Here is a 15,407-nt window from a genome sequence, read left to right on the forward strand (position 1 = left end):
TCCACCAGCACTCCCAGGTCCTTCTCTGCAGAGCTGCAAGCTGCCCAGGCATTCTTCAGCCCCTTCTCCTGAAACACGCTCGCCGCTCCCCTCGGCATCCCAGCTCCCTCTCCCGGTGCGAGTCCCTTCCTCACCGAATGGGAYCAGGACAGGGCACCCGCTATTACTGCATTTCTGTCTCCACTGAGTACATTTTTGGGTTGCGTTTGTTTTCATTTATCTGTGATACCTGGCTGACTCTCAGTTGTTTTCTGATGAACCAGTTCACCACATCTTCCTTTTTTGAGGAATGACATATCTTTTACCTTACCAAAGAAATTATTTTCAATYACCTTTCAATACATTCTGTGTTATTAAATTACCTCCCGTGTTTACTACATCATACTGGAAGGTCAACTATCCATCCTGTGTGATATTCCAGTTCTTTTTTATTGACAGTTTTCCCCCAATTTTGTGTCATTTAACAAATTTCATTAGTGCTTCCTTACTTTTGTGCCATAYTTACTAGTGAACATAATTTAAATAATGAACCATTTCTTAAATTTTGTTTGACACTGACTAGTATAAAAGAATCTTAATATGAGATCAGAACTCCTAGAAGATACAGTAGTACAGTAACTAAGCAGTTTTCCAYTTACAACTTATGCTTAAGGCTCAAAACCAGGGAGTTAAATTTTAAATAGAGGAAATTCTAGGTAGAAAAAGCATAGAYTCTATTCTACAAAAATCAAACTGCATATTCATTCCCATATGACTAAAAAGTAGTGTTGTGCTGATTCATCCATTTAGTATCTGCTGTTCAGTATAACATCACTGAAGAAAGAATCAGAATTATCTGTGCACATGCAATCTTGCAGCTGCTTTGACTGAAAGAGTATCCAACGTCTGAAAAGAGGCTGTTTATTATTTGCCAGTTAGGTATTTCCCGGAGGTTTAGTACCAGGTGTGTAATCCCATAAGCTGGATCTCAGTTGCAAGAGAATAGCATTTTCCAAGCTGGAAACTTTTCTTTCATGCTTYCATTTTCCCTATTCTAGGGTAATTTATTGTCTGTTTCCTTTTATATGTAGATTCTTGCTGAGCCTCAGCAGCTAAAGGACTTTAGGAATGGAGATGTTCCCAATGTTCCCTAAAAYAGTCTTTCCCTGCTGCTTAGTCTGACAGCACACTGCATTCAGCTGGCATAAACGGTAACGATATCATTACTAGGTGGTCTTGTTTTAATCTCAGGTACATAACTCAGTTTCTTGGCTTGATACAATATAGAAAGCTGCTGATATCATTCTTTCTGGGCCTATTATAGTACTGCTGGCAAAATTCATACATCTGCAAAGTTCTGGGCACTCCTGGGCTGCAGCTTCCTCTGTTRTTAGAGTGTTGCAGCTCCCCCCCAGCTCTCCCCGGGGCCCATGCATCGTGCTCTACGGTACTGCCTGTTACAGTCCTTCCTGGGCTTTCACAAATTGCCAAAGCTTCTGGCCAACGTATCTTGTAACAGATGCATGTGTACAAGAGAGACTTAACTGAACTTCTCTAGCCAGCCAGCAGATTCTCTTTAGCAAATGGCTATGCTTCCACATTTTTGGATCAAGTACTTTCATTACTATCATAAGCGGTTAACAAAATTTACATACATTGACAGAATTGAACTGACAAAGCATTTTTGTGAGATCTCCCAGCTCAACTGACCAACATAAAGCCACTCTATGGATCTGTCTTCAGTTCTCTTTACCTTGAGTGGGGGTACACGTGGCACCTGGGTCCCAGCTGCAGGAAAGGACTGTGGCTGGGTCCGAAATGACTGCTGGTACTGACAATTCTCCATGACACGTGCCTTTTTTTCAGGAGTGATTAGAGCTTCTTCCCGACTCTCTGACTTCCTCTTATGGCCTTCAACACTGACTTCCATTTCTTCATTTACAGGGGACTTCTTCTCTGGTGTTTCTGGAGTAGTCACTTGACTAGTCACGCTTGCTACTACTTCACCTGCTTCAGGGCTCTTTGGTTTACGTGGGGCCAAAGCTGAGGTACTCATAGTCTCTTTTACTAATACTTCTTTTGACGCAGCATGCTTTTTCTCTTCTTCTGGCTTTTGACTAATGGCAGTTTGTGGTTTCTCTTGGATGGATTCTCCGCTATCTTTTAAAGGCCTGGAGAGAGAATGGTCACTAGGTTTCACTGCACCGCCATCTGAGGAAGCTGAGGCCTCTGCAGATTTGGCTGGTTTTGGCTGCGTGTCCTCTCTTCTTTCCTCTCCTCCTTTTTTCATTGCTGGTGCTTCCTGGACTGCTTGTGCTTTAGGTTCTAATGGAGAAGTAATCTCCTCTTTGAGTGGTGCCAGAACAGCTGGCATGCATTTTGGCTGTTCAGCTGCTAGATTTCCAGTCTCTGTCTCAGCAGGACTCGTATTTGCCGTCAGTCTCTGGGACTCTTCAGGGCTTAGTCCAGAACTAAAACGGAAAACAGAATTTTTATTTTATAAAATATTTTTTAAAAAGCATACTGTCCTTATGATTCTCTACATACCATGCCCTAATGAAATATGTCCAATCCCCCAAATATTATACCACAGTCTTTGAAAACCTACAGTGCTGCTAGTAATTCCAAGCAAAACTTGGAGGAATCCCATGGGATAGGGCCCTAGAAGGGAACGGGGYCCAGGAGAGCTGGTTAATCATCAAGSTTCACTTCTTCCAAGCTCAGGAGTTGTGCATGCCTATGAGTAACAAGTCCAGCAAAGAGGGCAGGAGACCTGCCTGGATGAGCAAGGAGCTCCTGGGAAAACTCAAACAGACTAAGGAAGCAAACAGAACATGGAAGAGGGGACAGGTCACTTGGGAGGAATATAGGAATGTTGGTCAGACTATGCAGGGATGAGAGGAGGAAGGCTAAGGCCCATTTGGAATTAAATCTGGCAAGGGATGTCAAGGACAACAAGAAAGGCTTCTTCGAAGACATCAGCAGCATAAAGAAGTCTAAGGAAAATGTGGGCCCGATGTTGAATGGAGCAGGGGCCCTGGTGATGAAGGATACAGAGAAGGCAGAATTACTGAATGCCTTCTGTGCTTCAGTCTTCACTGCTAAGGGCAGCCCTCAGGAATCCCAGAGCCTGGAGACAAGACACAAAGTCTGGAGAAAGGAAGACTTTCCTTTGCTCAAGGAGGATCAGGTTAGAGATATTTAGGCAAACCTGATACCCACAAATCCAAGGGCCCTGATGGGAGGCACCCATGAGTACTGAGGGAGCTGGCAGATGTTGTGCCAGGCTGCTCTCCATCATCTTGGAAAAGTCATGGAGAGCTGGAGAGGTGCCTGAGCACTGGAAAAAAGCCAATGTCACTCCAGTTTTCAAAAAGGGCAAGGAGGAGGACCCAGGCAACTACAGGCCTGTCAGCCTCACCTCCATCACTGGAAAGGTGACAGAACAGCTCATGCTGGATGTCATCTCTAAGYATGTGGAGCAAAAGAAGGTGATCAGGAGTAGTTGGCATGGATTCATCAAGGGGAAATCCTGCTTATTCAATCTGATAGCCTTCTCTGATGGACTGACTGGCTGGGTAGAGATGAGGGGAGAGCAGTSGATGTTGTCTCCTTTGACTTCAGCAAGGCTTTGGACACTGTCTCCCATAACATCYTCCTAGATAAACTTACGAAGTTGGGCTAGATGAGTGGACAGTGAGGTRGATTAAGAACTGGCAGAAAAAGCTCCGAGGGTTGCGCTCAGAGGGGCAGAGTCTAGTTGGGGGCATGTAGCTAGCAGTGTCCCCCAGGGGTCAGTTCAACTTACTCCTCAGTGACCTGGATGAGGGGGCAGAGTGCCTCCTCAGCAAGTTTGCTGATGATCCCAACCTGTGAGCAGTGGCTGATGCACCTGAGGGCTGTGCTGCCATTCAGAGAGACCTGGACAGGCTGGAGAGCTGGGCGGAGAGGAACCTCCTGAGGTTCAACAAGGGCAAGTGCAGGGTCCTGCACCCCAGGAGGAATAACCTCATGTACCAGGACAGGCTGAGGTCTGACCTGCTGGAGAGCAGCTCTGCAGAGAAGGACCTGGGAGTGCTGGTGGRYGASAAGYTGACCATGAGCCAGCAAGGTGCCCTTGTGGCCARGAAGGCCAATGGTCTSCTGGGGTGCATTRGGAAGAGTGTTGCCAGCAGGTSGAGGSAGGTGATCCTGCCCCTCTVCTCAGCCCTGGGGAGGCCTCATCTCGAGTCCTGTGTCCAGTTCTGGGCTCCCCAGTCCAAGAGAGACATGGAGCYACTGGAGAGAGYCCAGCRTAGGGCTACAAAGATGATCAGAGGGCTGGAGCACCTGCCCTAGGAGGAACGTCTGCGAGAGCTGGGCCTGTTCAGCCTGRGGAAGAGMAGVCTGAGGGGGGATCTGATCAGTGTGTACAAGTACCTGAAGGGAGGGTGTCAAGGGGACGGGGACAAACTCTTTTCAGTTGTCCCGTGTGACAGCACAAGAGGCAATGGGCAGAARTTGAAGCACAGGAAGTTCCRCCTGACCGTGAGGGGGAATTTCTTCCCTGTGAGAGTGACGGAGCMCTGGAGCAGGTTTCCCAGAGAGGYTGTGGAGTCTCCTTCTCTGGAGATCTTCAAGGCCCGCCTGGATGCAACCCTGTCTAACATGCTCTAGGTGACCCTGCTTGAGCAGGGAGGTTGGACTGGATGATCTCCAGAGGTCCCTTCCAACCTCAACTGTTCTGTGATTCAGTGATACAGAATTTAATAGCTAAGTTTAAAACCTACTATCTGAAAGACATGTAACATATGCCTTCCTGCATATCAAAACCCTGGGGAGTATTTCACTCTATTGTTCATCCCTCTTATTTTGTGGATGAAAAGAACAAACTGGGAATCTAATTCCTAGAGAGATTTGGGATTAATGGGATTAAATTCATACATCTCTCTTAAGTAAATATCAAATTTATTTTTTTGCCCAGTCATGAATCTGTAAAGTCTGATGAAGCCAGTCTGATGAAGACTGCTATGGGATTGATAGCTACCAAACAAGCTCTTACAAACTTGAGTTTCAACACTTTCTCATGCAATGGTTTCAGAACCATTATTACTGTCAAAAGCCGCTCTTGGCAAAGGTGTTTCATGTGGTAAAACAGCTTTCACCTCTGCGAAGCTCAGAGCATAGGCCTTCAGTTTTCTCTAGTACTGCCATTCTGCAAGACACATCCACACTGTCCTGCTGTCCCTYAGAAGAGCCTAAAGCTTGAAGAATAACGCTGTCACGTTTTCATCTTCCAGCATAGAAGGCCAAAATTATTTATATTCTGGTTTCCAACTCTGAGAGAATTCAGTAAGGTAAATAAGTAATGCTCTGTGCTAATGCCACTTGCAAGATCACTTGCATTCTCAAACTGGTTATTTGTAAGTATGTGTATTCCTTTACTCATTACTGTAATTTGTCATATATATGTTCACACATACCAGCCTCCTACTCAGCCACAAAGCCCCAAACTTAGCATGGAATGCTAAGAATAGGGTTTAGAATAAGACAAATGCTGTAGAGGGTTAAAACATCACAAATGAATGGGAGGGAGAAGACTGGCTAATAGTCCAATGACAAGTATAAAAGCTAACTGTAAAGATGCAGGAGAGAGAAATTCCTGATTAGCTACTTATATGCATCTGTTCATTTTCAACTTTCTTAGGGTAAAATTATTCACACAGAAGCCTAAGATCTTCTCCACACTCCAAAAAGATAGTAAGATCTTGAAGCAAAAAGAAACTAAGTGAAATACAGACTTGGGAATCTAGCCAAGTAGGTGTCCATTCAAGATATGGGGAAATACATTGGATTCCATATACCAAGTGACTCACTGAAAGTTAAAGTACACCCAGTTACCATATACCCATGGATTATTCAGAGGCCTGGAATTACACTAAAGAACAGTGAGGGAAGAGCTTCTCAAAATGCCAGAGTAAGGAGTGGGAAAAGTTAAGGGTGTAAAGCCTAAATCACACCCTCAAATCAAGGTTAAAGTGTTAGAAATCATGGAAAGCAAACACACTGGTTCTGACCTAGATCACTCGGAAGATACTTTCTTAGTTCTGTGATGAAACTGGACCTTGTTACAGGACCAGTGAAAAGTAATGTTTATTAAAGGAGAGTAAGCCAAAAACTTAAGAACTGATACTCCTGGACAGGTAAGAAAGGAGGGAGTTAAAAAACAGTTGAAGTCTTACCTCTGACCATAGTAACTCTCGAAAAAATGTTCCTTCCACACCTCCACCTTCTTTTCCTTTTCTATCTCTTGACGTATTCTTAGCTGCATTTCCGGTGTAAACTCACCTGTAAAATGCAATAAAGGATATCTGCAAGGAAAGCTAGGAGTAAGATGAATTAGGACAAATGCAGGAGCCTTCTCGCTTGCTGATTAAAGGATGCTATCACACAGAACTGTCCTGCCGAGGCTGTTATAGCCCTACTCATGATACTCCAGCATTTGTCCTGAACTGCTGTGTTTTCTGCTGCCTATTCCTTGCAGCGGATATGCAACCGCTCATGCCTTACAGACAGAACTACGTTCCCTGTCAGTGTCTACTCTCACTCTGGCCCTGGAGATACCTTCTCACTCTGGYTGTGCAGGTACCTTTTTCCAGCCTTTGAGTTCCCATAAAGAGATCAGGACATAAATTCCCAGTGAATGCCAGCATATATCACTTTATTTGAATTTGCCTCTAAAAGCTCAATATTCCCCAATATAATTTCATCTGGTCTTGCTGCTAACACAAGATAACCCTGAGGGTGATACAAAACAACGGTTTACTTCAGCCAAACACAAAATAACCTCACATCTGAACAAGTGGAAGTAGAAGGTTATGATCAAGCAAAACAAATGTAATCCTAGCCTTAACAACTAGGAATTCAGAATTTTCTTTCCAAAGATCCTCAAGATATGAATTAGCCAGAAGAACGAGGGCGAACAGTTTACAGCAGTCCTTGTGACTCCTGAATGCTTCCCAAGAAAGCTTATCTAGATTAGAAATTCTACTCATCAAAGAAATTCCTAAGTTTTACAGTCTGTCTTGTCTCATCTTTCTTGCATGAAGTCTTGTGTATTAAATTCCATCCAGGGAAGAACAGACTCTTCCCAGACAGCTTAACCTGCATTCTGGGAATCTCTTCTAGTGTCACAATCTATCATTACTGAATATCATACAAATGGTTAAGTATTCCATGAAGCTTTTGCTTCTTGGTACGTTACCAGCTTTGCATGGAGATCATAGACAAAACATTAGCAAAACAGCTGATCAACTTAGTTTTAAGCAGCTTTGACTTAAATGTGTCTATACCACTTTTCTCCAAACTGCACTTCAGTCTTGAAGGAATTTTGCATCACAGGAACTCAAGTAGCTGCTATAACTCTTAGATATGGTATGTARAACGAAGGCTTTAATTTCTTCTGGCCATCCTAGGATCCTCTGCAACTGTTTGGAAATGTTAAGCCTCTGCTGTGATGTTCAACATTTTAACTTCTGACAGTTAAGAAGTCCTCCTCAGCCACAGTTTGATTGCTTGTTTGGGATGGAAGGATATTGCTCATAGACCTCCCTCTGTTTATAAAAGCAGCTCTCGGGTGCATGAGCACAAGTGAGGGGGTGGTGAACTCCAACGGAAGAAAGGAATAAGGAAAGGAAAGGAAAAGGTCTTCCAGTAACATCCACAAGTTTCCAACAGAGAAGATAAACCAAACCAGCTGCAGAGTTCTTTAGAACGTGGTCACGCACAATACTGAACTGACACTACTGAGAAAGCAGTAATTTCCCAGGGGGTGAAGAAATCAAAACTTCCTTAAATGAATCAGCTATCAAAGGATTTGCAATCTCCTGATTAGCCTTAACAAATTCCAGTATGAGAAATTGCCTTTCTAAATTTAGCACCAATGATGAAGATGCTTCTTCATTTCACATCCTACACTACCAAACAGCTTGCCGCAATGTAGATCTTGTGTTCAAACCCAGGGTCAGCTGTGATCCTGTGACCTCTGAAACAGTTCATACAAGGTTTAATTCTCCAGCTGTCACTACCTCAAAATTTTCGCAATTTTTAGAAAAACAGGCTGCCAAAAACCTTCCCACACCAAAACACTCTCTCCCCCCAGCATCATTCTCTTCTGCTAAACCTCCTTCTTTTCTTCTGCTAAACTTCCTTTCTTTTACAAAGCCTTGGAAACCCTTGAGGTATGTTATACGTTACTAAAGTCACAAAAGCCAGGTTTGGAGGTTCAACACTGCTGAGCTAGGAACTCTCAACCGTTAAATAAGTTGGCTCAGAGTATAATATCAGCCATGATACTATACCAGAAGAGACAACATCTCCCAGGATAGCTGGGGGATAACTAATSAAGGACTGTGCAAGTCAGAATGCATGATTTCTGATCAGGTTAACATAAATAGGAGAAAGGGCTAATATGTTCTTTAGGTCAAATAGTGCTTATTAAACAAACATGAATATATACACAAACACGTTAGATGTACAGAGGTATATAATTGCCATTTTCTGAAGGAACTGAAGATGTTGCCTATGCAGAGAGCACAGCAATACATCACTCTGCAATGACAGTCATGRATGGCTGTGGTGACGTTCCATCAAAATATCGAAAACTTCTTGCCAGGCACAAATGACAAAAAATATTCTTGGCAACTCATGCTRCTCAGTCACAGGCTGGTAGGAAACAAAAATTTTGCAAGATGTCTGAGGTGCACATTTCACAAATATATCTATCGCAGTTTGCGAGACTGTATGTTAATATTTTAAGATTTTATCATTAGAAAATAGGAAAATACCTTTTTTTCCACAACTGTAGATGTTTCATGATGGAAATATGACCTTCATCCTCAAATTTAATTAATTCCAAAGGTTTATCTAGTTCTCACAGCAGTTCTCTTGTGCCCTCTATTATTGGACAAACTAGTTATCTTTTCCAACAACGACAATACCAAAGAGAGGATTCTTTAAAAAGATTCATAGAAATTTGATACTTTTATCARTGCTTAGTTTGTTCCTCAAGCAATTTTCTCCCTTCAAATTGGGGGATCCCAAGAAATCCTTTTCATCTAATGCCTTGCCTRTGTGTTGGTACCACTCAATTTACTAGCATAGACACAGCCATAATCCAGAAAATAAAGAGTAATCCGTATAGAAATAGATCAACTTTCATGTCATGTCATGACTGGTGCTAGTCTTTATCAGAAACTCTGATGATAGGCTCAATGGTTGAGATCTAGAGAGGAAATGGTGTCTACCCATACTGAATGAATGTACTTCTGATTATATATTTGATCAAATCACAGACTTAAGCATGTCCAAGTTCAATATAGGGAAATAATTCCCCTTGTTGAAGGTGTAGCAGCCCTACTGCTTCATAAATGGCTGTCTTTAACGTATATAAAAAAATTATGGCTCACAGGACTGCCAGAACCAACTGTGTGGCTAGCTGACCTGGCTGCTGCTGCTGAGTATCGCTCTGAGAATATAATTTACCTTACTCTATTGAGTTTAGCAGGGGGCTATATTTAGCTACCACAACTTGAGGATAACACATCCCTACTGTCATTTCACCAGCATTTTTTAAGCATTTATATTTCTTTTCTCATTTTGTCCAGATATTCAGTCATTTTGCCATGTGCCAAGTTCAAAGATAATTACTCACTGCAGCCCCCTTCAATCCACATAGCTCTAGACTGATGTTTACTCTCACAGGCSAGCTTCACCTAGGAAACTCCACCACACCTAGTCACTCCAGCACATCATTTTCTCTTCTCTCATTTTACTTCTTTGTCAGGGGAGGATTTACCTTCTGACAACCTCTCCTTCCAGCCTTGGGCAGCTGAAGTGAAGAACTCGTTGTTGAGTGCTGAACCACTCAGCTTCATCAAACCATCTGCCCCAACCTGGAAAACATGACAGAGCAACTCGTATTAGTTAACCGAAAAGGCAAATGTGTCACACGTTGTCACACACGATCTGAAAACAGAGCAGGAGTCCCAACATTGCCACATATCTCTCCAGAAGCTGTCTTTAACTCGCTCAGCCTTCTGAAGGCTGTGCTAAGCCAAGTCTGTGTCCCAGGAGATTCTGGTAATTTTTCCTCATCCTCACTTAAGCCCAAGTCCTCTATAGTCCTGCTGCTGCACAAAYCAGATGGTACAGGTGGCAAGGAGAAGCACACGGAAATGGAATAGCACGGCCTCTGRAAAGCTTCTGCAGATGCCTTTTTCCCTGCAGAATGAATGCAAGGTATCACTGAGCTTCTGTCCAAAGCAACAGCCCTGCTCTCTTCTGGGGAGCAGAAAAAGGCACATGCAGGCAAATCAAGGGACATAAAAGGAATCATTTAAAAATGACTTTCATATGATTATAATCATAACCATGGATGTTTCGAGAAAAATAAGAGACAAATGAAGCTCAAAACCCATTCAGTCCTTATAATAGCAATTAACCAACTGGGACATGCATACAATAGTGCAGGACATCGTGAAGAGAACATGAGGCCAAGACTGAAACATTGTGCAAAATCCTAACAAGTGTAAGAAATCATATATGAGGTTTCCTTTTGCTTTTCATCCCACAGAATTAAACACAGAATTTTTCTATTAGAAATACAAAACCCCCACAWACTGTTCAGTAAGCCAGAAAAACAATTCTGCTTCCATTTCTTACAAATATAATAAATAAGAATAAACAAACAGAATCTAACTGTCCAGCTGTAGGCTCTGTCTGAGTACGCTGGGAGATCTGTGCAGCAAACTTTCAATGATGCAGGATTTGGTAAAGAGAAATGTTGCTTCTACTGAGGCAGTATTTGTGWGCAGATAATTCCATTTAAAAGAAGGGAAGTGATGTAGCAGAAGGTTGCACATGGAAGACTGAGCTGGAACTTTTAAGTGAGGAGCTGCTGTGTGGCTACTGTAGGGATTTACAAAAGCAGAGATTTATTTTATAATCTAAATCTATATTGATAACTGCAGGGAGCAGAATTCATAATACTATCCTCTCCTACACATATGGTACTGCTAGTACCTGGCACTGGAAGAGAAGCAACTACTGAAGGKTTCACTGGGCCCTGGTTCACAAAGTGCCCACAGCAGTATTTGTCTTTCTGTTCTACAGAAGCATCGTCTCTGCGAGCTCAGACTGAGTCACTGCCAAGCAAAACAGGACAGATACGCAACCTTTTGCATCTGGCATATCCCACACTTTCACCTCTTCTCCTGTTTACTACAGCAAAGGCTTTGACATTCCTTGAGGAACACATCACCATCTGATGTGGTAGGCTGCTCTAAGAATTTTACTACAGTGAAATGTAAAACTTGTCAGCTCAGGAGCCAAGCCTATTATTTAGCTAGTCAAAATTTGTTCTCAGTCAAATTCTAATTTAATTCAAGGACACTTAAACTTAGAAGTCAAGACAGAAATGTCTTGCCATCTGCTGCTGAGCTTCTTCGCAGTAAACTCCAGCTGCAAACTCCATCAATTCATATTTTGATACATACTTAATCATTACAAAGGCTACAGGACTTATAAAGCGATTTCTTCAAATATTTATTGGATCAGCCTTGGTCTAACAAGTCCCTGATAAACACTGTTTGATGATTAGAATTTATGAGGCAACATAAAATCTTACAACTCCTCCAAACTCCAGAAGAACAGTATCTGTTTAGCAAAGTGCCCTTTGTAAAGCAGACCAGGGTGCAGCTGCCAGACCCACATGCATTCTTAACATGCTGCAAGAGTCAAAGAGCAGCACAACTTCTAGGATGGATATAACTTCGCTAAACACAGATGTCTGCACTGTAAGTATCTACATCTAAGTAGCCTCCCTGAACAGCTAATAGTGATCTAGTAAACTAAGTTGTTAAAGAATATTGGACTGAAGCTGTCTAGGGTTAGTCACTTGGTTTAGCTTAACTTGTTTAGCATTAGTAGCTAAATCTGCTGAAGCCTTAGCTCTAAGCTGTGAACTTTCTTAAGAAGGCCCCAGAGCTGGTTGAAGAWGGAAAGATAAGGAACTGTAGAGAGAAATAAGCAGTCTAGCATTAATGAGCACTGGCAGGGAGACAGACTTTAATCTAGGACAGAGAAGAAAGAAACAAAGGAACCACAAGATTCTGGAGGACAAGATAAGAAAGCAGAAGAGCCAGACAACTATGTAGGAAAGAAGTAACCACAAAGACTGGTTCCAAGAGACAAGATAATGGAGTAAAAGAGCCATCAAGGGAATAAAAGAGGCATCCACAACTATGCAGAAATGAGATAAGTAAACACCTGGACACACACCTGAAAACTATGGAAAGGACAACTGGGAGCTGGAAGACCCCGAACTCTAATATTATGACTGGTTCCAAACTATCACATGAAGCAGGGGAGGACTTAGATTATAAGGGTTTAATTGCCCAGGAATTTCTTTGTTCAGGGTCCCTCTTCAGAGACACCAAGCTCAAGCTGTAATTACTGCCTGTGTGCCATTAAAATTTATTTCTCTTTAATTTAGTTTCAAACCTCTGTCTCAGCGGGCATCTAAGATCGGACCCTGTTATGGTGGCCGGTGAGACTAGTTTTCCATAACAGAGTGAATGGAGATCAGGACTCAGTTCATCACATTCTGAAGTAGACACTGGTATTTTGCCACATGCTGGTGAATGTACTAGCTAGATTTCCACTTACGAGAAAGAAGCCTRAAGAAACTAGCTGAGAGGTAGACTCTTGGGGAGTGACTAAGGTGTGTAAACATAGCCATCTAGTGCTAATTCAGACATCACAAAGTAAAATACTTTCAAGGACTCACAGATCTGATATAGGACATACAGAAGATTTTTTATGGAGTGATATCTTGAAGCCAGATTTGATACCAAAGGACATTTCAAATGGCTCCAGACACATATGTTAAGGCCTCTAAATCTGCAGGTATCCTGTACAATTAAGTGAAAGCACAGTGCAGGGTCCCATTTTATTCAGAAGCTCCCAGGCCAATGCGGTACGAACGCTGAAGAGGTAACACATGAACAGGATAACAGGAAAGAGATATCCTTCTTTTGCTCCCCAAAGACTTATTTTAGCAAGGCAGGATCCAAACTAAAATGTGATCAGTGCTCTTCCCCAGAAAAGATGATTTAGTCTGGCTTTTTGATGGAGAACAAAAGGAAGAGAGTACTAGTTCTTATCATTTGTTACATGAAAGAAAACACTGCAGTAAATGAAAGCAAGTACCCTGCAGAATACAGAAATTCCATCCTGATCTCCTTTAGAAACATTTATATGCTTATCAAATCATTGATCAAACATGACTTGAAGTTGTACATTGAGAGAAGGCCCAGCTCTATCTATAGACTCTAGCCATTTCCAAACGCACAGATCTCAAATCTGGCATCTCCGTGCTGCTCCTCCAACCTTTTGTGTCTCTTACTCTCTCTTATACAGCCTGCGCTTACCTAACTCTCACTCATGACAGAGACCAAGCTGCAGGCTACTCCATTCACTGGAAAATCTTCTTCACCGACCTGGTACCACTCAGCAACTTGCCTAAATTGTGGCAAGTAGCTGAAAGCTGAGCTGCTTGAGAATGTGTGTGAATAGGAACTACAACAACATACATATAAAATAAAACTTTGTTTCTACTTACTTCTTCCTGTAGAGCTATTAAATTATGGTCCTTTTATGTCCTCTTTACAGTCTCCTCTCACTCACCTATCACTCACATTTAGTATCTGGCACAGGTTTGTCTAATGTGTTTGCAACCACCTCCAACGAAGCAGAAGCAAGATCCAGCCAGTTCGGATTCAAAACATTTCCTTAAATGTTTAATCTGATTTTTAATGGCTGTAATTTAAATCCATTCCATCCTGTTCTATCTACTATGAGCAAAAAGATTAGATTATTTCCTTTCTCTTTGCAGCGGCCTTTAAAACCCCAGAAGACAAGTTCTCCTTGACTGTCTTCTCTTTCAGCTAAACACCCCCCGGCTTTCCCCATCTTCCTGTATTGTTATGACTCAGATTTCAGACTATTCTCATTGCTCTCCTCTACATTCTGATGCACATTTTTTTTAGAGGATGGTACCAACAACTGATGAAGTACTTCAGCTGATGCTTTACCAAAGTTAAATACAACGGAAAACTAGCTTCCTATGTTTCACAGTGTTTGCTCGTATTTGTACATCSTACTGTGATGCTCACAGACCACCACCACAGTTGCCTTATATTCAGCTTGTGATCTGCTGGACTCCTGCTGGAAAACCTACTCCATAATCAGCCTGTCAAGACTGTTTCTGAATTCAGTCATGTTATCTGCAGTYCTTTGAGTCCTCCTCAGCTTCTGTCACTGGCAAGTATAATGAGCATACGCTCCACTCTCTCCTCCAGCTTTTATTGAAAGTGTCTTCATTCTCAGGACAGAACTTTGAAGAACTCCAATGAACCATTAATAACTACTCAGGATTAGTTTTCAAAGCTACTTTGTGTTCACCTTCTAGTAGCTTCATCCAGGCCACCTTTCTCTAGCTTATGAGAAGCAGTGTCAAAAGCCTTGCAAAAAGCAAAMCATGACACCTACTGTTCTATCTTCTCACAGTGCCTACTGAGTAACATACTGATCAAACCATTAGATTATATGACACAATTAAAAAAAAAGTTAACTATTGCTGATTTCTTTTTAATTATGTTACAAATATATTGTTTTATCTTCAGTTGAACAGACTGTACATGCTCCTGAACTCTCATTTTTTTCTTCCTTTTACATGCAAGAGCAACATTTGTTTTTTTCCTTGCCTATCAGCACCATCCTTGTCTTCCACAAGCTGTCAAAGAAAACTGCTAACATGTTGAGATTGCTTCAGTCAGTTTTTTATGTATCCCTTAGGACGAAATTCAGATCCTGATGATTTGAAAACAACTGGCTTATCAATAGAGCCCTCCACTGCTCTTTCAGTACTGAAGGCTGAGTTCTTGCTCCTTGGTTATTGATGTTGATTGTTCCAGCTACCTCTAACCAGTTAAATGAAGAGTTCAGTGAAAACCTTCACTGTTTCTTCTCTGCCACTCCTAGAACAAAGGAATCCATTCCTCCTCGCTGGAAACTTCTCTATTTTTAAACCCTCTTTTAGTACACAACAAGGACTTAAAYAGATAATCCACAAAGCAAACTGCATCCAAAGCAGACCTTCACTGCATGCTTGGTGCCTTTAATCTAGTAGGTGTTCCAGGTTAGGACACAAGCTCTTTGGAGCAAGTCCAGCCTACTCTGCAATCTGGACAGAAAAATCATTCAGTTTTCACTATACCAAATTCAGTATTTTACCACAGTAACGTAGGGTAATGAGAAACAGAAGAGGAGGAAACTAAATTACAGCATCAGTTTAGGCAAGATGTGGGAAGGTACCTGTCTAAAAGGTC

At 42.1% G+C, this 15,407-nt stretch overlaps 1 protein-coding gene across 2 annotated transcripts in view; it reads right to left on the minus strand.

The window, feature by feature from the left end:
* The window catches only part of ASXL2 (ASXL transcriptional regulator 2), a 97,699-nt gene that overhangs the window by 5,280 nt on the left and 77,012 nt on the right, over positions 1-15,407 (minus strand). For both annotated transcript variants that reach the window (XM_085311724.1, XM_085311725.1), the window contains 3 exons: positions 9,815-9,911; positions 6,201-6,306; positions 1,733-2,450 (listed from right to left, as the gene is read on the minus strand). In XM_085311724.1, coding sequence (XP_085167850.1) covers positions 1,733-2,450; positions 6,201-6,306; positions 9,815-9,911 — 921 coding nt within the window. The remainder of the gene's footprint in view (positions 1-1,732; positions 2,451-6,200; positions 6,307-9,814; positions 9,912-15,407) is intronic.

This window comes from Rhea americana, unplaced genomic scaffold, assembly GCF_003343005.1.
Source record: "Rhea americana isolate MKP2758 unplaced genomic scaffold, rheAme1 scaffold_348, whole genome shotgun sequence".
Classification (NCBI taxonomy): Eukaryota; Metazoa; Chordata; class Aves; order Rheiformes; family Rheidae; genus Rhea; species Rhea americana.